We start from the raw sequence: 26112 nt of genomic DNA on the forward strand, positions 1-26112 counted from the left end.
TCAGCCACCTCTGGGGCTCCCTAGGGGCGCCCCGCCCCTCGGGCTGCGCTGGAGGCGGGGGCGGGGCCAGGCGCCCCAGCGCCGTTGGGAGGGCCCGGAGCAGGTGGAAGGCTGGCGGCGCCGGCGGCTGGGCCTCCCGGTCCAGAGCACCACCTCCCACCGCTCCCTTCCTTGCCTGTCCCCGATGCCCTCCAGACTTTTGCCTTTGCCGGGGCCCCCGCCTGACCAGCCTCCCCTCCCTGTCTGGTTGGGATTTGGGGGCTGAGCCGTCTGGGGTCCCAGGGCTGATGCAGTGCCGGCTCCTCCGGGGCCTGGCCGGAGCCCTCCTCACCCTTCTGTGCATGGGGCTCCTCTCCCTGCGGTACCACTCGAGCCTGTCCTCTCAGGGCGTGCAGGAGACCCCCGAGCCGGGCCCGCCGAGCTCTCGGCCCCCTGAGCTGCAGCTGCACGATGTCTTCATCGCGGTCAAGACGACCCGGGCCTTCCACCGCTCCCGCCTGGAGCTGCTGCTTGACACGTGGGTCTCCAGGACCCGGGAACAGGTGACAAGCAGGCGACTGGGGGCCTGGGGAGTGGCCCCTGGCTTTCTACTGGGTTGGGGTCCCTGGGGGCCTCGAGGGAGAAGCTGCCTGCCCACCTGCCCACTCCTCCTTCCTCCCAGGCCTGGGGGCTCCTGTGGCCCTGACCGTGCCCTCGCTGGCCCTGAAGCCAGGTGCTTCTCAGGCCCACTGCTCTGTCTCTTTCAGGGGCCAGGCTGGGCCCTGCCCCGGGCTCCCGGGTCCCTCCTGTGGGTCCCTCTGTTCCATGGCTGTTCCAGCACAGGCTTTGTTCTGCCTGCCCTGGCCCAGCCTGGCATGGGGGCAGTGGTGGGTGTCAGGCAGCTGAGGCAGAGGCTGTGAGAGGTCCTGACTCTGCCCCAGGCCCTGGGTGCTGTCCTGCTGCCCTGGCTGTGCGGATGGAGACCAGGGGCTGAGCGACAGAGGAGGGGACCCTCTAGGTGGGGCCTGGTCAGGGAGAGGGCCGGGGGAGGGGGCATCCTTTCAGAATTCGTGATGGCCCTGCCCCCAGGCCTTCTGCCCAGGCTGTACCGGGGGAGCGGCACTCACCTCCCGTGCTCATTTCCTGGGGGCATTTTTCTAGGGAGGCAGAGAGAGTATGTGTGGTGATGGCGGGGGCTGAGGCCATTGTGGGCGAGAGGTCAGGGTAGAGGCCCCCCTGGCATGTGGGACGGTGTGTGTGTGAGCCAAAGTGTCAGTGTCAGACGTGCTTGACAAGAGGCTTGTGGGTGACAGGGGCTTGTGGCTTCTGTCTTTCCGGGGAGGCAGCTCGGACAAGCGGAGTCCCTTCCAGCGGCTCTTCCTCTCCCCACAGCCTGTGCCCTCCCCAAGCAGTCAGTGACTGGGGGTGTTGGGGACCATCTCTGGGGAGGTGGAGGGGCAGGTTTACTCACACACACACACACACACACACACGCTGTCCCCACTTTGGCGGTTGGCTCAGTGGGAGGAAGTGACTGAGCCTCCGGAGGAGGTCAGGGGCTCCTAGGAGACCAAGGAGGTGGGGATGTGACGTCTGGAGGACGCCAGGGCCCCCTGGGGAGAGGGGACCCCTGCCCCACTTTCCTGCCCTGAGGTCCTAGCACCCCCGATTAACCCTTTGCCCGCTGGGCCCGCAGCACCCCAGGCTCTTCCCGGGGGCCCTGCACAGCCTCTCATCTTGGGGACACTCTGGTTCCGCCCTCGGAAGCCGCTGAGCCTGGCCCTCCCCACAGACCTTCCTGTTTGTGGCGCCGTGTCTGTGTGTACCGGAGCACGGCCTCACGTGGTCTGAGGCCCTTTCCTGTCCCGTCTTGATCTCCATGGTGGTGCCCTTGCCCCGGATGAGGGAACTGAGGACAAGGAGGAGGAAGTGCTGGCCAGCGTCACCCCAGAGGCCTGATGGGGCAGAGCCCAGTGGGACCCGCCCCTCCTCGTTGCCGAGCCCCGGCCCCCAGAGCTGCTCGGGTCAGTGGGGCACAGGAGAGGGTCCTTGGGCCTCCAGCCTGGGTGGCGGGGCATGGCAGGACCAGGCTGGAGAGGAGAGGCAGGCGGCCGCCCCTCAGCGCCCCGAGCTCAATCCCACATGCTGGCCAGGCAACCGGTGGGGGCGCCTGCCTGCGCAGTGTCTGAGGGCTGTGTGACGGACTCATGGCCTCTGGAACCCTCACAACAGCCCTGGGATCAGGGGCAGGGAGCAGTACACATTCCCATTTTACAGGTGGGGAACCTGAGCACAGTTAAGCAGAGCAGGGAGGTGAAGTCACTCAGCTGGACCCGGGTGCAAGGGGCGGAGTCTAGAAATCTCGTCCTTTGAGGCAGAGTTGAAAGAAGGAAGGATGCTCAGATAGAGGAGGAGGACGGGAGAGAGGGAGGCCCACTCTTGCCCCCGCATCTGAGCCCCCTTCGCTTCCACCTTTGGCTTCTCTCTCTCTGTGACCTTGGCTCAGGCCCAGGCCCTCCCCCTTTTGGCCCTCAGTTTCCCCATCTGCACAGGACAGGAGGGTCTGGGAGCCCCTCTCAGCTCAGCCGGCAGGAGCGGGCCCGAGCTGGTTAACTCAGGGCCGGGCGCCGGCCCCAGCTGGTTAAGGGCGCCTGGTGGCAGGTGGGCCTTTGTGGCCGCGGGCTGGGGCTCACATGCTGGCCTTTGTCCCAGGCGAGGGGTGGGCGGGGGAGGCATGTTCTGTGGTCCATGGGGAGCCTTTCTCTTCCCTACAGCCCCCTCGAGGGCTGAGGGAGCAGCACTGTGTTCCCCCTTCCCCCCACACCCCGCAGCAGATGGTCCTGGCCACCCGGTCCCCTGACCCCAGCAGGCTGCCTTTGTTTCCTGTGGGGTTTCACCCTCGTCAGGAGGCCCTCCCTAAACAAATCAAGTGCGGCCCTAGGCTCAGAGGAACCTGCCCGCGGCTCTGTGCCCAGCTCGGGCTCCCAGGGACGGAATACCAGCCTGGGCCCTACTGCGGGACTCCCCCCCGCACCCCAATTACTTCGGGCTTACTCCTTGGCCCGTTTGGCCCGTGCATGCTCCAAACTCGAGAGAGTTCCACTCTCTGGTGGCTGTTTGGTGGCAGAAGTTTGCCAGGGAGCGGGGCAAAAAAGGCCTGCCTTATTTTTCAGGGTCCCTCGGGGGTGGTGTTGAAAACAGACGGGGCCGGGGCAGAGGTGACTGCAGCAAAGCAGGCAGGAGGTGACGAGGGGGCTGGACCACGGGGCGGCTCTGGAGGCTGGAGGGGAGAGGTCGCGTCCCGGGCGGTTTGGAGGTTGGGGGGAATTTGCTGACAGGCTGGGTGTGGGTGCGAGAGAAAGAGAGGGGACACGGTGATCCCCAGGGGTTGGGTCCCAGCAAGATGGTGAAGACCGAGGGAAGGGTGGGTCTGGGGGCGTTCGGGCATCAGTCTTGATGCACTGACGCCGAGGCGCCCACTGGGCCCCCGGGGAGAAGTCACGGCTGCAGGGGGATCTGAGAGCCGGGGAGAGGCCAGGTTGGAGGGGCGCACAGGCGACTCTCTGGCTTCTTGAGGGGGTTTGAAGCTGAGAGGCTGGATGGCATCACCGAGGGAGTGGATGGGATGGAAAAGAGGACCAGGGGCTGGGATTGAGCCAGCAACACTTTCCCCAGGGAGACTCAGGGACCCCAAGTCTTAGCCAAATCTGATGGAGACAGACCCCAGGGAGAGAGGCTCAGAAGGTGCACGCTGCCCAGGCCTTGCATGGGCAAGCCAGGTGCCAGGACAGGGAGATGGTTCAGACAGGCCTGTGCCCTCCAGCATGGCACTGTGTGGTGGGAGAGACCAGGGGATAGATTTGCATAACCTAGGGGTTGCTGTTACCATCAGGAGGGACTGGAGGCCGCGGGGCACATGGAAGGGGTGTCAGGGAAGGCTTCCTGGAGGAGGTGATGACTGAGCTGGGAGTTAAGGGGAGAGAAGAGGGCACAGCATGTGCAAAGGCTTGGAGGGATGTCTTCGTGGCATACTTGGGGAACTGAAAGAACTTCAGGTTTAAGAGCAGCCCTAGGGGTGAGGCAGGAAGTGATGAGAAAGGCTGCATCCGGCGCAGGGGCCAGGTGGCTCCTCATGGGGCACACTTGGGAGACTGGCCTTAATCCTAAGGGCAGCAGGGAGCCACAGAAGGTGTTAGTGGGGGTGGTGGGTATGTGTATTATCTGATTCTGGTTCTGACAGGAAAACAGATCTGAAGGAATGAGGCAAGGTCTTGCAATAATCCACTGAGAGATAACAGCGGCTCTCCGTGGGGAGACAGGCCTGGTTCCCTCTGCCTCTTCCTGTGCCCAGCTGTGGCTTCAGGCCTCTTGTGCCTCTGTTTCCCCTGATATACAAGAAACTGAGCCTAGCTTCACTGCCGACCCTTCCCTCTTCTTTCACACATTATCTCGCTTTGTGTCACAGCTACCACAATTCCCCATTTTACAGACGGGTAAACTGAGGCTGAAGGCAGAGGCTGTTCGGATCTGAAGGACTGATTTCTGGAAAGGAGGGAGAGGCCTGTGGATGAGCAGGGAGGGGCATTGCGGTCGGAGACCCAGAGCCTGGAGGGAGGACGGGGCGAGGCCGGGGCGGCCGGAGTGGCGGATGGGGTGTCGGGGGCTTAAACAGGTGGGGTCCTTTCTCCTTGGTCCTCCCTTGGAAGGGGGGTCAAAATTGCCCCAGGCCCTGGGCAGGGCAGCCTAGGGGTCAGAGGAGGCCCTGGATGTGGTCGGTGGACGGTGGGACCTGCTCCGGAGGGGGAGCCTCTGCACTCGCTGGGCCGGGCGTGGAGCGGGTGTGGGACCAGTACCCGGCTGGCATGTCTCCATCCTCCACGTGCCGCCTCTGAGGGTTGTCCTGTCTCTCTTCAGAGTGTGTGTTCAGTTTACTTAAGGTGTGCAGTGGCTCCCGCCCGCCCGGGGAGGTGGCGAGCTGAGGTCTGAGGCCTGTAGGTTCGAATCCCAGCTCGGCACTTGCTCACTCCACAGCTTCCGTGTGTCACTTAGCCTCCGTTTGCCATCTGTGAGGGGACAGAGCACAGCACCTGCCTCGAGGTCCAGCGAGGTTGTTGGGGCCAGGGCACATGAAAGCTCCCGGCGGGAGCAGCTCCAGTCCGGGAGAGCTGCAGCGGGTTGCGATGTAAATTTTCTGAGACGCGTCAGGGCCCCCGCACTTGCACGGGAGTCTGTGTGGCCGTGGGGGTTGGGACTGTCTCCCTAAGTGGTGTGGCATCCGGCGCGTGGGTCTGTCCACACAGCCTGTCTCCCAATGCAGTGTCTAGGGTTGTGAATATGTGACTGTGGAGGGCGAAGCGGGACTGCGATGTGTGTGTGAGATAGAAGAGGGTGTGTGCAGGGTGTGTGCCCGGCAGGGTCCTGGGGGAGCTGGTGTGTAGGGGCCGCGTGCGAGCGAGGCTGCTGAGCTGGTGGACACAGTGAAGCTGTGTGTCTACAGAAGCCGGGTTGTGTGTGTCGTTTGGGGGCAGGGTAGCGCAGAAAGTCATGTTGTCCTAAAGGAGTGTGTGACTGCGAGGGGCTGTGTGTCCGTCCCTGAAGGAGGACAGAGGGTGGGATGGGTGGCCCGCGGGGGCGTGGCTGTGGGGGGCAGTGGGCTGCCCTGGGACGGCCCTGGGCCCGCTGGGGTCCTGACGCCTCTCTCCTTCCCAGACGTTCATCTTCACAGACAGCCCGGACGAAGGCCTCCAGGAGAGACTGGGTAACTCTGGTGTGGGGGGGCCTCTCGGCTGTCACTGGGGAAAGCTGGGGTGGCTGTCCCCTGGCCTGGGGGCCCCTAGGAAACAGGGCTGTCCACCTTGGCATGTGGGGATTCCCCTTTGCCCAGGAGGGGCAGCTTCGTCCCTGGAAACGGGTGTGAGTGTGGGGAGGGGCTGTGCTGGACAAGACCCTGGACACGTGGCTGTCTGTGAGCCCTGCTCTGCATTCTCACTGTGGGCAGGGCTGGGCGGGGTCCCCTGACTTGTCCTCCCCTCGCCAGGGTCCCACCTTGTGGTCACCAACTGCTCTGCAGAGCACAGCCACCCCGCCCTGTCCTGCAAGATGGCTGCTGAGTTCGATGCCTTCTTGGCCAGCGGGCTGAGGTGAGCATGCTTGGGTCTCTTGCGGTAGGCGTGACCTTTGCCTCAGGCCAGTTCCTGAATGGGGTGCCGTGTCAAAAAGGGAAGTTCTCTGGGTCCCATGAATTTAATCATGTAGGGCCTCGGGACTCCAACCACCCATCCCCCTGGCAGGCAGGGTTCAGTGGGCTGGGCAGGCCTTCAAGTCCTGTCATTCACTGGCTGTGTGACCTTGCACAAGTGTCTTTACCTCTCTGAATCTTGAACCCCACCTATTAAGTGGGCACACCTTCCTTACAAGCTTACACGAGATCCTACCCGGCACTTAACAGGTACCTTAAACGTTAGGCCCCCCCCACCCGCACCCTGCAACTGTTTGTTGACTGACTATGGGGGCACAGGGGAACCCCCTCCAAGCTCACTATCCCCCCTTCCATCCCCACAGGTGGTTTTGCCACGTGGACGACGACAACTACGTGAACGCGCGGGCGCTGCTGAAGCTGCTAAAAGCCTTCCCGAGGACCCGCGACGTCTATATCGGCCGGCCCAGCCTGAACCGGCCCATCCACGCCTCCGAGCCGCGACCCCGCAACCGCACGGTGAGTCCCTCCGCTCCTCCTCCGCCCCTGGACAGCTGCCCCAGGGGCGGGGCCAGGAGGGGCGGGGCCAGGAGGGGGCGGGGCCAGTTCGGGGCGGGGTCAGTCCGGGGCAGGGTCAGCCTGGGGCGGGGCCAGGCGTAGGGCGGGGCGGGGGGCGCACCGGGGCGGGGCCGGGTTTTTGTGTTTCGCGTTTGGCCTCATTTCTGTGCGTTTGGCCCGTGGCTTTGCCTCTGATCCTCAGTCTCCTTCTCTCTGAAATGGGGAGACTGAAATGAAGCAGGTAAGGCACAGAAGCTGGCACATAGTGGGGCCTCCGTCACCGAGGAGCAGTGGCTTGTCCTGGTCCCACAGGCAGGGCTCCCAGCTACCTGTATGCTCATGCAGTTGTGCAGGTTGAGTACTGCTGGGCCAGATGTAAATGCCGCCGCCCGGTGTCCCCGAACACTCCTGTCGCCTAGGACCCTCCTCTCTCCGCCTCACTAACCAGCAGCTGGAGAGTGGACACGGGGCACAACAGGGGCCCAGAGCCCGCTTCAGCTCCAGACCTGAATGGACACTGATTAGGGTTGCCAGGTTTAGAAAACAAATAAACAAAAAACGAGGATATCAGTTACATTTGATTTTCAGATAAACAGTGAAGAATTTTTTAGTATAAATATGTTTCAGGTTCTCCCCCGGTCCCCGGGGCCCCCCAGGCTTCTGGTGTTGGGATGGCCCAGGCCCCCGGGGCTCCCTTGGCCCAGGGAAAGGGCAAGTTAGGGAGCCCCCTCTCTCGAGGCAGTGCCTGGAGCAAGAGCCGGCCCGCTGTGGGTTTCTCTCCCTCCCTCGGCCACCATCTGCTTCATTAGGAAAATCAAGAGCAGGGAACACCAAGCCTTAATTATCAGCAGCTAATCAGCCTCTGAGCCCTAATTAAACCCTCCTGGGCCCGGGGCTGTGTGTGTGAGCTGGCTTCCGGGTGAGCTGAGGTCCCCCAGGCTCCCGCCCCACCGCAGCCCTGGCCTTAGGGCTTGAGAACTCCGCTCTGGAGCCTGATCCCCTGGTTTCACACGCCAGCCCTGCCACCTCCTGGCTTTGTGACCTTGACTGAAGTCACCCCATCTCTCTGTGCCTCAGTTTGCTCATCTGTGAAATGGGTGATAACAGTCCTTACCTCATAGGGTGTGTGTGGTTGTGCACAAGGAAGAAATTAAGTGAGGTCATCTATCCAAGTGCTTGGAAAGGGACGTGGCATGTACCAGACACGAGTGAGTGTCAGTGATCAGGACCTGACTCAGCGCAGCCTTCATCTCCCAGCCTGTTCCTGGGCAGGCTCAGCGCCCTGCTGGGCACACCCAGGCCCCGCCCCGCAACGTGCCTGGGTGCCATGCATCCCACCGTGGGTGGGATCCCAGGACTCTGCCCCAAAGTGTCCCGGCCTGTTGAGACCCTGGGGTCCCCCAGCAAAGGGGGCAAGACATCCACTTTGGGGTCATTCCTGGCTCTGGGCCCTCGGGCAAGTGACCTCACTTCTGGACACCTGGCTCACCTCATCTGCGGCACAGCCCTTAGCCTGGGGCTCGGCACAGTCAGTGCCCAGGTTAGCGCCTGTATTGTTACTGCTTTTGTTACAGTATTTATCCGGGAGCGGAGGCCCTGCACTCATTCATTCATTCACACGCACTTATGGGGCACCTCCTGTGTGCCAGGTCCTCAGGAACCCATTCATTCTGCCGTGTTGAGCCCCGACCTCTCTCTAAGAAGGCAGAGTTTCCAGAAGTAAGCTCATGGAGGTCTTAAGGAGGAGGACACACCCCCAGGCCAGTAGCATCTTCGGCTTTCAGAACTGGAGCACGTGTTCACAGTTGACATACCTGAGGCCCAGAGAGGGGCGGTGACTGTCTCAAGGTTGCACAGCTGTGCAGTGGAGGAGGCGGGGGCCCCAGAGTCAGGCTTCCCAACTCCCTGCCCAGGGCTCATCTCACTGCTGCACCATGGGGGATAACCCAGACCGTGCAACGTGCATCAATGAAGCACCAGCTGTGTACTTGGGAGAAGGTAACCTCAGGGAATTCGTTCCATTAAGAGATGGTGCAGCTGAAAGGGTACAGTGCTTCCCAAAAAAAGCTTTAGAGAAATCTAGGGTGAATTCCCGGGTCCTCCCAGAGGAGGGGGCGAGGCCCAGGGTTGTGGTGATGTTGGGCAGAGGCAGAGAGTTGTTTAAACTGCAGAGGGCTGTTATTGGTTCCTGTAATTGAGATGTCAAGGGGTTTGCTGGCCTCAGGGGCTCACAGGCCTGTCTGTCCTTCTCTCTTTACTCCTTCTGAGGCCTTGTTCTCTCCTTTTGCAGAAAAGCTTTCCTGGTCCCAGGAGTTGGGAGTGGTGAGGCCGGTGGACGTGGCCATGTGGTCCCTGGCCTGGTGACCCTGGAGAGAGCATCTCTTTCTCACAATTAGCCTATAGAGCTCAGGGAAGAACTCGGATTGGCTGGCCTAAGTCATGTGCCTCTCGCTGAGCCAATCACTGCATCAAGGGGTGTGGCTTTGTGATCCTCATTCCTGGGGCACCTGCCCACCTCTGTCCTAGGGGGGCAGGGCCCTGTTTGGGCAGCCCCTGCTGAACCACATGGGCTGAGGCAGAGACACTTCTCTGGGGAAAGGGGTAAGGTGTGCTAGGCTGACAGATACAACACACGTCCTCTTTAACCGGAATCCAGCCAGATTGGGGTCTCACTGGTGATGCCATCAAACTTAATTAGCTACGTGACTTTGGGCCTCAATTTCTTTCTCTGTCAAATGGGCATAAGAATGTCAGACTGCAGAAGGACTCTAGTGAGATGTGAAATAAAGAGCTTTGGAGCCGTGCTGACTGGGGGTGAGAGGTGGCCAGGCTGTTGCCCCCACCCGCCCCACCCCAGGCTCACTCCACCCCTTGGCCCTCCCTTCCTCTCCCCCCAGAGGCTGGTACAGTTCTGGTTCGCCACTGGGGGTGCCGGCTTCTGCATCAACCGCAAACTAGCTTTGAAGATGGCCCCATGGGCCAGGTAAGTGGGGACTGGGGGTGGAGTTGGCTGGTGTGTGTGGGGCCTTTGCTGCAGGAAGGGCTTGAGAGCAAGCTCAGGAGAAACTACCCCTTATTCACGCTGGGTCACGGAGGTACCCATTGGTGAGCGAGGGCCTGCCCCCTGCCCTCGGGGTGCCCTGCCTAGGGCGCTCTGCCACACACAGGCGGGTTGTGTACGCTCTGGAGCCTCAGTGCCCCCATCTGTAAAATGGACCTGAGAAGACACAACTTGTGGTTGTTCAAGGAGAAAAAGTCTGGGCTGGCACCTGGTGGGCGCCAGGCAAATGTTAGGTCCTGTTCGCAGCCCTCTTCTCACTGCTCATTGGCACAGGGAAGTGAAGGCTGTGTAGTGGTACTCGGGAGGGAGGAGGAGGGAAGGCTTCCTGGAGGAGGTGGCATTTGAGCTGCAGTGACCTTAGTAAGCTCCAGATTGAGGGAGATCATAGAGAGCGTGGAAGCCCTCAGTGTGGGGTTGGGGGCACCGGTATTCTAGAGAGGAAGTGGCAAAGGCCTGGCCTCTCGATGTCTGCCTGGACAGGCTATTATTATTATTACTATTATTAACAGCAACATCAGCGTCACCACCTTGTATTGAGGGTTGACTCTGAGCCAGGCTGTGCTCCACCAAGGGTGTCACAGCCTCTGAGGGGGTAGGTGGTCTTGGCTTGCTGCTATAGCTGAGGAAACCGAGGCTCTGAGAAGTTAAGCGAGTGACTGGTCCCAGGTCACCCAGGTCCAAGGTCACTCAGCCGCTGGTTTGGCCCCAAGACCTGCGTGCTTCGCCTTTGCACCAGCCTGCGCTGCCCTGCCCTGGGTGGGAGGGGTCCTCCGGGGGATTCGTGCCCTGCGTGGGAGCAGGAATGCTGTCTTAGCGCATGTTGACCTCAGGTGTGTACACGTGATGGGGTCTGCCCTGGGCCTGGGGTCTTCTGCCCGCCTCTGGGGCACCTTTGTGTGAGTTAGAAAAAGGCACCTCGTGTGGGCAGATGCAGCTGGGGAGGGCAGTGAAGGTGGGTTTCCTCACCCCCTCGGCCCCTCGGCCAGCCGTCCTGGGCAGCAGCGGGGAGACTGCCCAGTCAGGCCCCCAGGGGTGTTAACGCTCTCAGTGCAGTCAAGTGATGTCCTTGCCTGGGACACTGTCCTCCCCCCTCGACTCCTGGCTCATCCTGCAGGACTCTTTATAGACTGCCACTGTCACAATTAAATACAAAGCAAATCGAAAGGCTGCCACCTCCTCTGGGAAGCCCGCCTTCCTTCCCTGTGTCCCTCAGGCCTCTGCTTCCCTCTGACTTAGCGCCAGTCCTCCTCTGAAACGACCTGCTCGTCTGTCTGTCTCCCTCCAGAAGGGGGGCTGCTGTTGATGGCACGAAGTGTTTCTTCTCATCTCTGTGTCCTCAGCCCTAGCTGGTATCTGGCACTAGGCAGATACTCCAGCTGAGCAATGAATGAAGGAGTGAGTGAATGAATGAAAAGGAAGGGAGGTATACATATGTCCCCATAAATAAAGGGCTTCACCTCATCAGCCCTCCTGTTAATCCTCACATCAGCCCTGGGAGGGCAGGGCTATCATGCCCATTTCACAGAAGAGGAAACTGAGGTTCCCCGAATTCGTGACTTGCTGAGGTCCCACAGTATGCAAGAGGCAGATGCTAGAGCCCAGCTCTGGTCTGCAGTTGGCCAGGATGGAGGGTGGGCCTTCTGGGGGCCAGGGAGGGTTCTAGGTGTGGAGGTCCTGGGCCAGTGGCCACAGCGCGGCTCTGTCCCTCAGTGGCCCCCGCTTCGTGGACACGTCTGCGCTCATCCGGCTGCCTGACGACTGCACTGTGGGCTACATCGTTGAGTGCAAGCTGGGCGGCCGCCTGCAGCCCAGCCCCCTCTTCCACTCCCACCTGGAGACCCTGCAGCTGCTGGGGGCGGCCCAGCTCCCGGAGCAGGTGAGCTGGCCTTGGGGCAGGTGGCAGTGGGGGAGGCGCGTGTGTGGGCTATCCCCTATTCATGGGGAAACTGAGGCCCAGGGTGGCAAAGGACCCCCTTCAGGTCCTTAAGGTCAGTGACTCAGCCCTCTCCACCTTTAACCCTCAAGGGCTGGCATTTGTGATGCTAAAATTCTTTGCTCTGCTTCCTGAATTCCAGCTGGAAGGACCTGCACAGACAGATGAAGCTTGTCCTCAGGTTCACGCCACCCTGGTCCCCTCCCCCCGTACCTCCTGTCCCTCTCTCCAATCTTCAGTCCTCCATCCCCCCTACATCCCTCTGAAGGGGCCAGCCTGCCCTTTCCAGCAGTGTCGGGCAGCAGCCCCCTCCTGCATCAAACCTCACCTGTCCGCTGCTCGCTGCTGTCCTTCTAAGCCGGGTGTTTCTGGGAAGGACCGGGTCTTCAGTGAGGTCTCTCAGGCTTAATGTCAGGCTGGGGGAGGGGTGGGGCCCCATCCCACCTGGCAGGGAATGACTCTGCCGAGGCCCACCTGGCGTTGCCTTGCGGATGCCGCTTGTGGGTTTGCAGCCCTGTAGATGGTCCCGGCTGGGAAGCCCCTGGGATCTTCCGCCCAACCATGTGAGTCAGAACTCTTTTGGCTGCCGGCGACAGAGAGGCGTCACAGACTGGTTAAACCAAAAAGGACCTTTATGGGCCCGCATACCTGAGAAGCCCAGGGCTTGGCTTGACTTGCCAGATCCAGCTGGGTCTGGGTGCTCAGACCGTCCCCTCTCCCTCTGCCCACCCCCCTCCCCCGCCGCACTCTCAGGAAGGCTTGCCCGTCACGCTCGCCAGGCTTGGAACTGAGGTTGTGGGGTTGGTCCTGTTGGGACCTCGGGGCACGAAGCCAGGAAAGCGTGGCGGATTTGGGGTAGCCAAGCCCAGGGCACCCTGATGATTGGGGTTTTCAGAGCACCCGCTGTGCCAGGCACCGCACTGGGGGCCTTATCTTCTTTAGCTGTCTGGCTCCTCACGACATGCACCCGAGGTGGATACTATACCCATTCTACAGATGGGGAAACTGAGGCCCAGAGCGTGGGCCTAACCACGACACACAGCTGGTACAGGGCAGCGGAGGATTTGAACCCTGGTTGGGTGGCCCCTCAGCCCACAGGCTTTAACCACTGTGCTTGACTGCCACTCAGCTGGGGTCATTATCCCGCGTCCTCATTGCCTGCGGAGCAGCCTGGCGCTCTGGGTGGGGAGAGAGTGGCCAAAACCCCTCCGAGTTTCAGGAAACCTCCTTCTAGGCCAGAACTTCCTGGAAAGGTGCCTTCCCTCTTGAATTGTCCCAGCCTCCAGGGTGGGCTGGACTGTGGGGCACAGATGGGGTTTGGGCATGAACATGCTCCACAGGCTTCGAATGCCTCGGGGATGGGCAGTGACGCACTCCCGGCTGAGGAGTTTTCGGCACAGAGACAGGGCTTCCTGTGCCCTCACAATGCCTGTGTGGCCTTCCCTGCTGCCTGCAAACGCTGTCCCCTTGTGGGGTCCCCGGGGGACGCCTCCCCACCTTCTTTCTCTTTTCTGCTTCTCCTTGCCCAGGTCACCCTCAGCTATGGCGTCTTTGAGGGGAAGCTCAACGTCATTAAGCTACAGGGCCCCTTCTCCCCCGAGGAGGACCCCTCCAGGTGGGTCTGGGGGCTGAAACTGTAGGATGGGAGGAGTGGGGGCTGAGTCCAGGCATCTGAGGATGGGGGTGCCAGGAGGCGGGAAAGAGAGAGCGCCTGGTGGCTGACAGCACAGCGCTGGCAGTGGAGGGAGTGGATTTCAGTCTCTGCTCAGCCACTGGCTAGCTGGGTGACCTTGGGGGAGTGCCTGGCTCTCTCTGGGCCTCAGTCTCCCCATCTGGAACACAGGGAGGCTGAGCATTGTGGAGCTGAAGGGCTCTCCCAGCCCTGATGCCCTGGGATTCTTCAGAAACCGCTGGAAGACTGAAATGTCTTCACTGAGGGAAGGAGGCCTCTCTGATGGAGGAGCTTCAGGTGCTGATGGGGAGTTTTTATTTGATCTTCGTGGGCTCTTTGCTTTCTTGATTCCTTCTTCAATGGTTCTTTTTGGTGGGTAGAGGGGCAATGGGGGCTAAGATGCCACCCAGGCACCTTCTGGGTTGCCCCCAAGCTGGCCACAGGGAGATTAGAGCTGTTTAGCTCAGCCCCCCATTGCTGTAGAGCAGCTTGGAGCACAGCCTGTGACACACTGTAGCAGGAGTGACCAAGACCTGCTCACGAAGTAAAGGAAGCCAGTGTGACTGAATGAGGGAGGAGGGTGGTGTCAAATTCAGTTGGGGACATGGCAGGGGACCCCCTCCACACGGCCCTATAGGCTCTGTCTGGACTTTGGATTTGCCTGAAGTATGTAACCCTGGGGGAACCAGGACTCCTGGTGTTGGAGTTCTGCAGAGCTGTCCTGGGGCAGAAGGCTCACAACTATTTCAAGGGCCCTGGGGCCAAGGCTATGTTGAACAGGCTGGACATTACAAGGAGACAGGGTTTGGCTCATTATAGGAAAAAATATTCAAATTTCCAAGATGAAAGGAGCTGCCTTCTAATGGGGTGAGCTCCCCATCAGTGGAGGTGTGCAAGCTATGGCTATACTGCCAAGAGGTTTGAGAAGTGATGTTAAGTTCTCTCTAAGCCTGAAGATTCTAGAAGCCATAGGTTCCTGCCTAATGAGGCTGGAGCCAAACGGGGACTCAGATGTGTGTGGTCAGATGATCTGGCCTCAGCTGAGGTCTCTTCATGGCTTCTCTGGCCTTTGAAGTCTCTCTAAACCGGTGGTTCTCAACCTGAGGCCGTTTTGCCCCCTAAGGGGCATTAGCAATGTCTGGAGACATTTTTTATTGTTACGACTTGGCGGGTGCTCCTGGCATCTAGTGGGTAGAGTTCAGGGATGCTGCCAGACATCCTACAATGCACAGGACAGCCCCATGGCAAACAGTGATCTGGCCCCGAGTGTCAGCAGTGCTCAGGTGGAGGAAACCTGCTCCAAACCGTCCCTGTGATGTGCAGCCCTAGGGGCCCGTGGGGGCGAGGACGGGAGTGGGACTGGCTGTCTTGTCCATTTCTGGTCTCTCCGCAGGTTTCGCTCCCTCCATTGTCTCCTCTACCCAGATACTCCCTGGTGCCCACAGCTGGTGGCCCGATGAAGCCTCAACTGCTGGGCTGAGGTCTCTGGTTGTCCTTTGCCTCCCCAGGCAGCCCTGAGGGCCTGTGGCAAGCGCCCTGGGGTGGGCAGTCCCTGGCAGGGCCTCCGAGTGGTGGGCAAGCCGAGGATTGGATGGTGGCTGGTGGTGAAGACATCTCAAGCTCTGGGAGGTGGGTTGGACAGCGCAGGGACAGGTGAGGGCCAGAGAGGTCCCAGGGGCTGGGCGTCCCTGGGCCTTGGGTGGCTCAACTGAACCAGCCCCTTGAGCGGGGCTGGGGCTCCAGAGTCCTAACCCTCCAGAGCATCTCACGGGCCCCTGGGTGGGGTCTGGCCTCTGCTCCCAGCTCTCGTCTCTGAGTCATTCCCCTGGGGTCAAGCACTGGGCCCCCCACCCCTGGCTTCCTTGGCTGGATCCCCAACCACTGAGGGGAGCCAGATGGAATAATGGCAGGACCCAGGGCCTGCGGCAGCTTCTGTCGTTGCTGACCAGTCTCCAGCTCCTTGCTCCCCATGCCTTGCTAGCACAACCCAATTTCGTTTGAAGCATCAGCATGCCCAGAATCAGATGATGACTCAGTGGGTCCCAGAAAATCACGATGATCCTTTTGCTCATTTTCCCAGCCTCCCTTGCTGTTAGGCACTACCAGCTCTGGCCAGACTCTGTCTGTTAGTGTGAGCTGAGCAAAGCCAATAGAGAAGCTTCTGGGGAAGGTTTTGCGGTCCCTACCCCATCTTCCTGCTGTGAATGTGAGTGTGATGTCTGGATCTGGGGCAGCCACCTTGCTGCCGTGAAGGAAAGGCCAAGATACTCATCTGCAGCTGTCCCTTTCAGCATCTGGTTCTGTAAGAAAATTAAACCTTTATTTGTTGAAGCTGCTTGGGGTCCAGTTTCCTGTTACCTGCAGCTGCAGGGTCCTGACTGGGGCAGCATCTTTGATCTGTCTGTCACAGTGGGGATGGTGGTCACTTTTAGGGGTGTTGCCCATTCTGTGGATGAGAAGAGGAACACCAGCTTCATGGGTTGCTATGTGGGTGAAGTGATGAAGTGTTTGTAACGAGCACAGCACAGAGCTGGCACGGAGAAAGGAGGGAGTCAGTGAACGGTGACTGTTAGTGTGTGCTTGTGTCGCAGTGTGCCAGGTGTGTGAGGGTGTGTGCGTGTGTGTGGCGTGTACCTTCCTACGCGTGTCTATGCATAAGGATGCGTGTGTGGCGTGTGTGTTTGCGCCTATTACACATATGTGCATATGTACATGTGTGTGAGTACGTGTGCCATGAGGCGCTGGTGGGCTGGGAGCTGTTCCTCCTTTCCTCTGCCCTCAGGGCCTTGTGGGGGCGGTCAAAGAACCAGGGAAGGCAGGATGGAGGCTGGGAGCTGAGGGATTCAGCCTCTGGTGTCGGATAAAGGGGCGAGTTGACAGCCAAGGTAGGAGCTGAAGAAATGAGAGCGTTCTTGGGATTTCAGGTCCCAGAGAGGTTGGGTGAATGAATGAAAGTGATGTTGGTGAAATTTCAGGTCTGGTGGTGCATGGGGGGAGGGTTAGCGATGGGCGGTCTCTTCTCCCCGCCTCCTTCATGCCCAGTGAGGTTGGAAGTTGGGGTTACAGCTGGGCTCGTGGCTGGGGGGAGGGGCTCTGACCAAGGCAGCCGGAGCTGGGGGCTGCTCTGGAGCACGTCCCCTAGCCCTTGAAGGACCTTGTCCCGGCCGCACCTCTGTCTGGGACAATGGAACCGTGGATCACCAGAGTCTCAGCCCTTGTTTTCCAGGAGGAACTTGAGGCTCAGAGAGGGACCACCACGTGCCTGTGGTCACACAGCGGGTCAGCTGTAGAGCTGGGCTGCTTGGGCTCTTCCAAAGCCCCCCTTTCTTTCTGGGCTGACCTACTGCTGGGTGTGTGGGACGCGAGCCCAGTGGGGTGGCCCCTGGCCCTGCAGCCAGTGAGGGAGGGAATGGCATGCACCCCAGCTGCTGTCCTGTCCTCCCCACCCTGGACATGGGAGGCTGCCGGCCAGCCTGCTTTTAGAAGCAGCAGCAGATTTGCGGGTTGTTCCCAGATCCTGAGGGTCGGGTGGAGGGAACAGGACTCGGGCCATCTGCTGCCTCCATTGTCCCAGAATAGCTCTGGTTGGGAGAGGGAGCAGAGTCAGCAAGGGTGGGAGTTGGGAGGGAGGAAGGAGGGAGTCCGGGTTTAACCCTTCGTGAGTCTGCATGAGAGGGTGTGTGTGAAGCTGCGTGCAGTCTGTGCTAAGGTCACCCTTGTGGGCCCCACAGGTAGGGGCTGGGGGGGGGGTCAATGTTGGATCACCCTGTCTTGGCCTTGCTATGCCCCTTGGGCAAGTGTTGTTCCCATTTTGCAGATTAGGAAACTGAGGCACAGAGAGGGAGAAGGCCTGTGGTCCAGGTCACAGGGCTTATAGGTGGCAGAGCCAAGATTTGACCTGCAGAGGTCATCTCAGTGTGGGACGACTCTGCAGGGCTGGAGAGCCTCGCTGGGCCTGGGCTCTGTGCCCTTGGGCAGGTGACTTCACTGTTCACCGGGCTTACCTGTAAAATTGGCACAATGACTTCGGCAGATTGAAGTCGTATCGAGACACCGCACAGAGAGCTCCTGGCACGGGTAGCTGCTCGATAGCAATACCTCCCTGCTGTCTCTGAGCTCAGTGTTCCCAGCTGTAAAAGGGGTGGACTGGCCACTGCCTCCGCCCCACCAGCCAGGTCCGAGCCATTGCCAGTCTCACCCGCGGTACCACAGCAGCCCCCTCACTGCCTCCCCTCAGGCCCCTCCCTCTTGCTCACTGGCACCAGCCACATGGGTCTCCTTGTTCCTCCTGGCGGGTGCCCAGGTTCTCTACATGTACCAGCTCTTCCCTCTCCCTGGGATACACCCCCATTTCTGCATGGCTGGCTTGTTCTTGTCAAGCTCCATTGTCCTCTCCTAGGGAGGCCCCCCCCCCCCGATCACCCGTCACAAAGCAGCCACCTGACAGGGGTCACTGTCCGTCATCTCACTCCGTGGGAGCTTGTGCATAGCTCTAACCCTCACAGGCAGGCACGGCTCTTGTTGGTGCATCAGCTTACTCGTGTGTGTGTTTGTTGCTGCCCCCATCTGACTCTCGGCTCCATGAGCCCAGGGACGTGTCGCTTCTGCTCACTGCGACTCTCTGCCTGGCGCACAGCAGATGCTCAACAGATATTTGTGGGATGAATAGAGAAGCGAGTGAATGGGTTTCTCAGAGCTTCCAGCTCTGTCAGTTCTAAGATTCTACAAAAGGTGCTGAAACCACTGGGCGCAAGGTGACTGGGGAGCTTCAAAATGGAGGGATCGGGCTGGGGGCACTGCTGATTTTCAGTCTCACCCTAAAAGGGAACGTCAGACTAAGAGCTCCTGATAGCATGTGCTGGAAGGACACAGCGCCGCCCAGGAATATTGCCCAAATATTGACCCTACACAGATCAACCCTTTGATCTAAATCCCAGTTTCCAGGAAATAGGGGGGACAGTGGAACATGTTAAATGACACCATGAGGGTTCAACCCACCAAATTGACAATGAGGACAATTCTACAGGACAAAGGACCTGGTTTCTTCAACACGTAAAATGACATAAGGAAGGAAGGGAGGAAGGACTGCCAGAGATTAAATGAGATTTAAGAGACAGAGCAACGCAATGCAAGGCATCGACCTTATTTAGATCCTGATTCATATAAAGGGACCCTAAGAAGATATTCTTGAGAAAAATGAGGAAATTTGAACATGGACTTTGTATTAAATGGTATTAAGAAATCGTTAATTTTGTTAGGGGTGATAATGATATTGAGGGTTTTTTTTTTCTATAGAAATCTTCTATGTAAGAGACATATTCTGAAGTATTTATGGGTGAAATGATGTAACACCTAGAATTTTCTTTGAAAAGGTGCTTGAGGAGAGGAATGAGATGAGTGGCAGAATGAGATGGTTGTTGAAGCTGGGGGAGGGGCACATGGGTTCATGATGCTCTTCCTTTTACTTTGGTGTGTGTTTGAAAATTTCCCTAATAAAAAGTAAGATTAAATAAATAAAGAGGGTCTGTGGATATTCCACGTTGCTGGCCATGGCCCTCCCCCTTCCCCTGTTCCCTTCTCCCTCCCCCTGCCCCGCCTCCATGCCCCACATTCAGGCCCAGAGAACATCTGTTCTCATCAGCCACGGCTGTCCTGACTCCACTTCCTGCTCTCCCCAAACACCCAGAGAAAGGAGAGGCAGACCTTGACAGGAAGCTGGCCCCTGCCTGGTTTGCATTTTGCTTCTTACTTGATTTCTCTGAGGCCCACACGGATTTCTTTTAGTTCTGAGTGCTTGTCCCAGCTGCTTAGTATACCCAGCAGCACTTTCCTTGGGCACAGTCCTTGGGCGCATTCTTTGCCCACTTGCCACTCCCCCTAGTCATCCATCCAGAGGAATTCACTGCTCACCTCCTCTGGGGGTGGGGTTCCTGTGTTTGAGGCTGCACAGGGGAATCTGGTGCAAGCCCCACCCTCCATGAGGAGGTCAGAAGTAGCAGAAGGCATCACACGTTGCCTTGCAGATGAGGCTAGGGAGACCCTAAGGAAAGATACAAATGTTAGTTATGGTTATGAGTACAACTGTTTTCAAGTACCTGTGTATCTCATCTTGGGGGACAAAGGTGAAGTGTGAACCTGGCACAGTGTCCACCTAAAACAGAGGCAGTACTCTCCCTGCTTCCCCCCCTGCATCTCCTCCTGAATGACTTTGTAAACTCCTCCCGGAGCAGAGACCCTGCTCAGTGCACCTCTGTGCCTCACATTATCTGGCACAGGTCTGGGCACACAGCAGACACTTTATGAAGATCAATGACTAGGTGAGTGAGTCAACCTCAGGCCAGTACCAAGCTGGCTGTATTAGAATCACAGTGCTTGGAAAAACAGACTTCAGGGCTCCACCTTAGATCCTCAGAACCCAAGTCCCCAAAGAAGGGGCCAGGGAATCTGTACTTTTAGCTGGTTCCCCAAGAGGCTCTTAAGTTGCTGCTGGGTTAGAGAAAAAGGTGGGAGTTGAGGCGAGTTCAGCACCATGGACAGAACCCTCACGGCTTCCTGTCTTCTCTCCTTCCTGGGACCAATTGGGGCAGGGGCGTTCATGGTCTAACCCTGCCCAGGTGACACCTGTGGCCTTGGCCCCCATGTGACAACAGCTCTCTTCTGTGCTTCAGGAGCGAGTTTCGGGGCAGGCATTGGTCCTGCTGCGGGAGATAGCTCTGACTCTGCACAGGGAGGGGTGGTGTAATAAATATCCTTTCCACTTCTTTTATAAGTTGTAAACGACCCCCATACTGTGCAGGCAGCAAAGCATGAAGCCTGAGCCGGCGTGAACAAATTAATCCCCCAAACATGGTTGGAGCACCTCCTGTGTTCAAGGGCTGTGCTGGCAGCCAAGGGGCACGTGGGGAGGAGAGAGATACGGCTGCCGCCCCAAGGAACCCGCAGCTTGTCAAACACAGTTCAGTGATTGTTAGAAAGGAGTGTGGGCTTGAAGATAACCAGACCCTGAGTCAGAGAGTGTGCACACTGGAGAGGCAGCCAGGGGAGTGGAGAGAACAGACTTTTGATGGCAAAGGCTTCCTGGGTTTGAGACGTGGCCCTCACACTGTTTAGCTGTGTGGTGTGCTTAGCTCTCAGAGGCTCAGTTCCTAATCTGAGAAATGGGAGTGACTATATCCCCATGCCCCAGGGCACTTGTAAGGATAGTGCTCACTCAGCCCAGTGCCAAGGACGCAGCCCCAGCACCATTCATTCCCTCAAAGGCTCCACATTTATGCTGGGCATGGTGCCAGATGCCGTGAACAAGACGGATGAGAGCTGGTGCCCAGGGACCTTATACGGGTGAGCAGCGCAGGGGCGGCTCTTCCACTGCTCCTCCTGGCCCCCAGCTGGACTACATTTCCAGCCTCCCTTGCAGGGAGGGTGGCCATGTGACTGAGTTCTGGCTGATGAATGTGCCCCACTTGCACTCGATCTCTCTCTGTCCTCATCGCTGGCTGGAAGAGAGGACTCCGGGTCAGGGGAGGGCGGAGCCTGGAGACTCCACTTGTGTTGAGTTGAGCCCCTGGGTTTTGGGGTGTTGGTTACGGTGCTCAGCCTAACCTGACTAATACAGGGAGACACAAGAAACAGTAAGCAAACAGCAGGAGCTCCAGAGAATGATGGAGTGACGAGGGACATACGCAGGAAGGAGACAGTGGAGATCTTTGGGGGATGCATTTTGGATTTCTTTTAAAATTCTTCTAAGCTTAACTAATAAACCTTTAACCCCTCAATGGTCCTGGTCTGAAATTCTCCTGCTTTGGCCATATAACTTCCTTCTCAAGCCTCTTGAAACCCTGTCTTGAGTGATATATAAGTCACTCATTGACTCTAGACTTCATTTCAAGGGCCCGCTGATCAGGTTTGTCTTTAATTTGGCCATGCTGGGTCGGAAACCTACCCCTTCTTGCTTTGTAGCTCCAGCGACCTTTCTCTTTCCCACCCATATCCTCGCCTTCCCGGTCAAGAGTGGACCTATGTTCCCGTCTCTCCAGCCCACTGAGCCCCCAGCTTGGTTCATCATTCAGGTGAAAGTATCTTCGTGCCTTTAATGACTTTCTAGAGGCAGGATGCAAACCACAAGAGTGAAAACACCCAATTTACCGGTTGATTTGCAAGAGACATTTATATAGTCCAAATCTATTTTGTTTGTATCTGATTACTTTTAAATTAAAATTAAGTAAATTCCAATACATAAGTAATGTGTCTCTTGTCCCATTTACCCATTACTGCCTAACAAACTACCCCAAAACTTAGTGGCTTAAAACAGCGACACCACTTACTTTGCTCATGAATCTGCTAATCTGGGCAGAGCTGGGCAGGACAAATCGTCCGGGGCTAGGGTCATCTGAAGGCTCTCTCATGCGTCTGGCACCTGGCTGGGGAAGCCTCTGATTGCTGGCCTTGTTCTCTGTCTCCGTGAGTCTCTCTGGGATGATGTGGTGGGGCAGCTGGGCTTCTTGCATGTATCTTAGCTTAGGGTTCCCAGCCCCGAGAGCCAGGTGGAAGCTGGACCACCTCTTAGGACCCAGCCCAGGAAGTCAGGCAGCATCACTTCATTAGAGCTATTAAAAATTCATTAAAGCATTAAAAATTATGTTAAAATATGTGTAACATGAAATTTGCCATTTTGACCATTTTTAAGTGTACAATTCAGTGGCATTAATTACATTCACAATATTGTGCAGCCACCACTAAAACTTTTTCATAATGTTTAAGCGGAATGTTTTCAAGGTTCATCCAAGTTGTAGCAATGGTGTATCAGAACTCCATTCCTTTTTATGGCTGCATACTCTTCCATTGTATGTATATGTCGCATTGTGCTTATCCATTCATCCATCCATGGACACTGGGGTCGCTTCCACCTTTTGGCTGTTGTGAATAATGCTGCTATGAACACAGGTTTATAAATATCTGTTCGCATCCCTGCTTTCAGCTCTTTTGGGCAGACACCCAGGAGTGGAATTGTTGGACTGTATGGTAATTCTGTGTTTCATTTTTTTTGAGGAACTTCCCTGTTGTTTTCCACAGCAGCTGCACTATTTTGCATTCCCATAACAGTGCACAAGGCTTCCAATTTCTCCATATCCTAACCAAAACATATTTTCTGTTTTTTTTTTGTTTTTAATAACAGTCATCCTAATGGGTGTGAAGTGGTATCTCATTGTGGTTTTGATTTGCATCCCCCTAATGATTAGTGATATTGAGCATCTTTTCACTTGCTTATGGGCTATTTGTATAACTTCTCTGGAGAAATGTCTTTTCAAGTCCTGTTCCCAGTTGTTTTTTTTAAAGATGGGCCCCGAGCTAACATCTGTTGCCTGTCTTTTTTTTTCCTCTTCTTCTTCTCCCCAAAGCCCCCCCAGTACATAGCTGTATATTTTAGTTGTGGGTCCTTCTAGTTGTGGCATGTGGGACGCCGCCTCAGCGTGGCCTGATGAGTGGTGCCATGTCCTCACCCAGGATCTGAACCGGCAAAACCCTGGGCCGCGGAAGTGGAGCGAATGAACTTAACCACTCGGCCACTGGGTGGGCCCCAGCTGTTTCTAGTTTTTAATTGGGTTATTTTTTGTTATTGATGCATCCTCATTCTTTTTTACAGCCATGTCATTTCAAAGAATAGCTATAGCGTTTTTTATTAACCGGCTGTCTGTTGATGGATATTCAGGTTGCGTCCCATCGTGTGCCCTTCCAACAATGCTACAGTGAATTTTCTCCTGCACACGTTATCGTGCTTACGGGTGAGTGTGTTGGATGATAAATTCCTAACAGTGGGATTGGTGAATTACAGAGAAGGTGCATTTATCGTTTAGGTAGATATTGTCCGGTTGCCCTTGAGAGAAGGTATACTGACTTATCTTCCCTGTAGTCATGTAAGAGAGGAAGGCACCGCTTTACAACTAACACACATGTCTCAGCATTGTGCCAAAGATTTCTTCTTCCTTGGGGATGCTAATCTGACATTTCCTAATACCGATTAAAACATCGGCCTCACACTACATTCTGTTAAGGGATTTGCAACTTAATTGCATTTGTTCATGAAACAGAATTAATACTGAATAACTTGCCGTCAACAGAACTAATTTTGACCCTGTGCTATGACAAATCTATTCATGTTTTGTGTTTTAAAAATCTGTTCCAAGTTAAAAAAAAAAAGCTGCTACTTGAGTACCATTAAACGGATATAAAAAAATGAGACTCAATCTCTGTGTGGACGCCAACCTTTCCAAATAGGACAAAATTTATTTTTATCAATTCTTTCCCAGAGGTATGGCCATGGAAATTCACGACTGGAAATTCTCTTATCAGTAGTATCTGACAAGGTAATGGAACAATGCTCAATCGAGTATTAACTCAACCCGCGTGTTCTAGGCTACGTGTGCATTTAGAAGCAAACAGCACCCTTTACGAAGCTCACACCAAACCACTCACCCCTCCAATTTCTAACAAGAGAGTAACTGAGAATTGTTATGGGCAAATCAGGATCCAGGTAAACCAGAGAAACAGGTTATAACCACGTTAACTATGTTATGTTAATCCACGTCCATCATTAACTAATCACCGTTTTCAAGAAGGGGAGTTCCGTTTTAGGGGAGAAAGTTCCCATAAATGAAGAACAAACTCGAAAATGAAGTCAGGACAGCACATTCTGTATGTTCTACACAGAAACAAGTGTAATATTTATATGAACTGATAATAAAGACAAATGCCAAATAAAACATGCTGTGCAGGGTGAATAAATGAGAAATAATCTGTATGTTAAAACCATGGTAAATGCACATTAAACTTTACACCGTGTGTCGATCTAGGAGCTAGGTTACGTAAATACTAGCTCACGTCTCTTTCCTTGCCTGATACCTTTGAGTTCATAGTCCAAACTCACCCAGCAGAGGAATCCCAGGTCACCCAAACACATCTTGCTTCCTCCTCCGGCGGCAGTTTCACTATCTCAAATGGTGGTGAAGCCGGGCTGCTCCTTACATGACGCCCATATTGGGGGCTTGTGACTTTCCCCTCCTCTGGGAGCTGACCAGACATGCCGGCTTCCTCCTCAGCTACCTGAGATTCAGAGACACATACCTGCCCAGAGAGAGTTTTTAGAGCTTCCCAGGTGACTCCAATGTACAACCAAATTTGAGACCTACTTCTTCTGTAAAGAACATCCATAATCGGTGTGGTCATCTCTTCTTTTTTTTTTTTGGCTGAGGAAGATTTGCCCTGAGCTAACATCTATGCCAGTCTCTTCCTCTGTTTTGTATGTGGGTCGCTGCCACAGCGTGGCTTCTGACGAGTGGTGTAGGTCTGTGCCTGGGAACTGAATCCGGGCCGCCGGAGTGCAGCGTGCTGAACTTAACCACTAGACTACGGGGCTGGCCCCTCCTTCATTCATTTTTTACACTAGTGTTTATTGAACACCTTCAACGCTAGGCCCTGAGGATACCCGCATGTTATTTACCTAATGTTTTTCTTTATACTGACCCTTGTGTACCTAAAGAACTTTGTTTTAAAAAGAAAGTTTATATCATGGATTTGACGGGCCGTATTATATCTAACAGACATCAAAATAGGTACGTGATTCTTCAAATAATCAAGTTAATCACTGTTATCTAAAAATTATCTTGTCTGTTCCTAGTGATGTTCACACCACCTTTGAGGAAATGATGAGTTCGCTGTTCATTCATTCACACATTCCTTCCTTCGCCCACCCTGCGTTTCCTGAGCTCCTCTGACAGGCCTCGCTCGATGCTGGGCGGCCTGCCCTGTCCCCTGCTTGACGTGCCCAGCATCCACCTGCCGCCCAGGAGCCTCCCACTCTCTCTGCTGCTGCACCAGGAGTGGAGCTGCCTCCTGCTTCTTCAGGCCCTGATGAAGCTCCTTCTTGAGCTCCTTCCACAGACGCCCAGCCTTCCTTTTGCCTAACCCGGCAGTCCTGGAGGTGTGCGTGGGGTGCTGCTACCTGGATCCGGGGTTGGTGTCGCCATGGGCAGTGTAGGCCATCACCACCAGGGGGCCCCCCTGCCTCACCGCTGGCTTCTTGCCTGGGCCAGGGCCAGGGGAGCTGGCTGGAAGGTTAAGGGGCCTGGGGCGCGGCTGGGGGGCCAGGCCCGGCTTGGGAAGGGCCTTATGGGATAAGGGGGCATGAAAATTGGCCCCCTGCACTCAGATTCTGAGAAAACCTTTGCTCCTCCCTGCCAGGCGTGAAAAGCACACAACACATCTCTTTACCAGGTTCCACAAAACACGTCCAACGGGGGACGGCAGCTGTCACTGAATAACCGGGCCATTTGGTGAAGGGCAAGGTCGCTCAGGTGCAGATGCTGAGCCCACCGCGAGTGCTAGACCACATGCCTATGGCCAGATCCCGAAATCCCCCTGGACCTTGACCCTTTGGGATTCTTTCAGGAAGAGGACCGGGGCAGATGACAGGATGGAAGGCCAATGGGGGCCTCTCCTGGGGCCACCCAGATCCCCACCTCCAGCCAGTCCGGGTGGACTGGGCCTTCTGCGACTGTCCTTCCCCAGTCTCCCGGGCCTCAGTTTCCCCTTCTGTAAAATGGGACTGAAATCACGTCTCCCCTACCTGCCTCTCTCGGGAGCGTGGATGTGAAAGCCTCTGCAAACAGCAGAGAGCAGGTGTCAACAAAAACAAGAGGATCTAAACTGCAGCTCGGCTC

At 56.6% G+C, this 26112-nt stretch overlaps 1 protein-coding gene across 6 annotated transcripts; it reads left to right on the forward strand.

The window, feature by feature from the left end:
- MFNG (MFNG O-fucosylpeptide 3-beta-N-acetylglucosaminyltransferase) lies at positions 1-26112 on the forward strand. 6 transcript variants are annotated; one of them, XR_006886225.1, is made up of 10 exons: positions 3-542; positions 5689-5737; positions 6017-6119; positions 6541-6694; positions 9631-9716; positions 11505-11670; positions 13257-13342; positions 23106-23178; positions 25071-25373; positions 25667-26112. XR_006886225.1 is itself a non-coding variant. In XM_046646795.1 (8 exons), exons 1-8 carry the CDS (start codon positions 288-290, stop codon positions 23248-23250), a joined length of 1044 nt encoding a protein of 347 aa, XP_046502751.1. In that variant the 5' UTR covers positions 1-287; the 3' UTR covers positions 23251-24075. The 6 variants fall into 6 exon arrangements, 3 of the variants coding, with proteins under 3 accessions (XP_046502751.1, XP_046502753.1, XP_046502752.1); XR_006886227.1 differs by lacking the exons at positions 23106-23178; positions 25071-25373; positions 25667-26112 and adding exons at positions 13571-13696; positions 14793-14862 and having other exon boundaries at positions 5-542; XR_006886226.1 differs by lacking the exons at positions 23106-23178; positions 25071-25373; positions 25667-26112 and adding exons at positions 14793-15028; positions 15480-15730 and having other exon boundaries at positions 7-542.

This window comes from Equus quagga, chromosome 19, assembly GCF_021613505.1.
Source record: "Equus quagga isolate Etosha38 chromosome 19, UCLA_HA_Equagga_1.0, whole genome shotgun sequence".
NCBI classification, from domain to species: Eukaryota; Metazoa; Chordata; class Mammalia; order Perissodactyla; family Equidae; genus Equus; species Equus quagga.

Bases quoted from the DNA above. Each gene is read 5' to 3' on its own strand.
- MFNG (XM_046646795.1), top strand. From the start codon at position 288: ATGCAGTGCCGGCTCCTCCGGGGCCTGGCCGGAGCCCTCCTCACCCTT. The intron at 6,695-9,630 runs GTGAGTCCCTCC...CTCTCCCCCCAG, and splicing joins CGCGACCCCGCAACCGCACG to AGGCTGGTACAGTTCTGGTT. The intron at 11,671-13,256 runs GTGAGCTGGCCT...CTCCTTGCCCAG, and splicing joins CGGCCCAGCTCCCGGAGCAG to GTCACCCTCAGCTATGGCGT.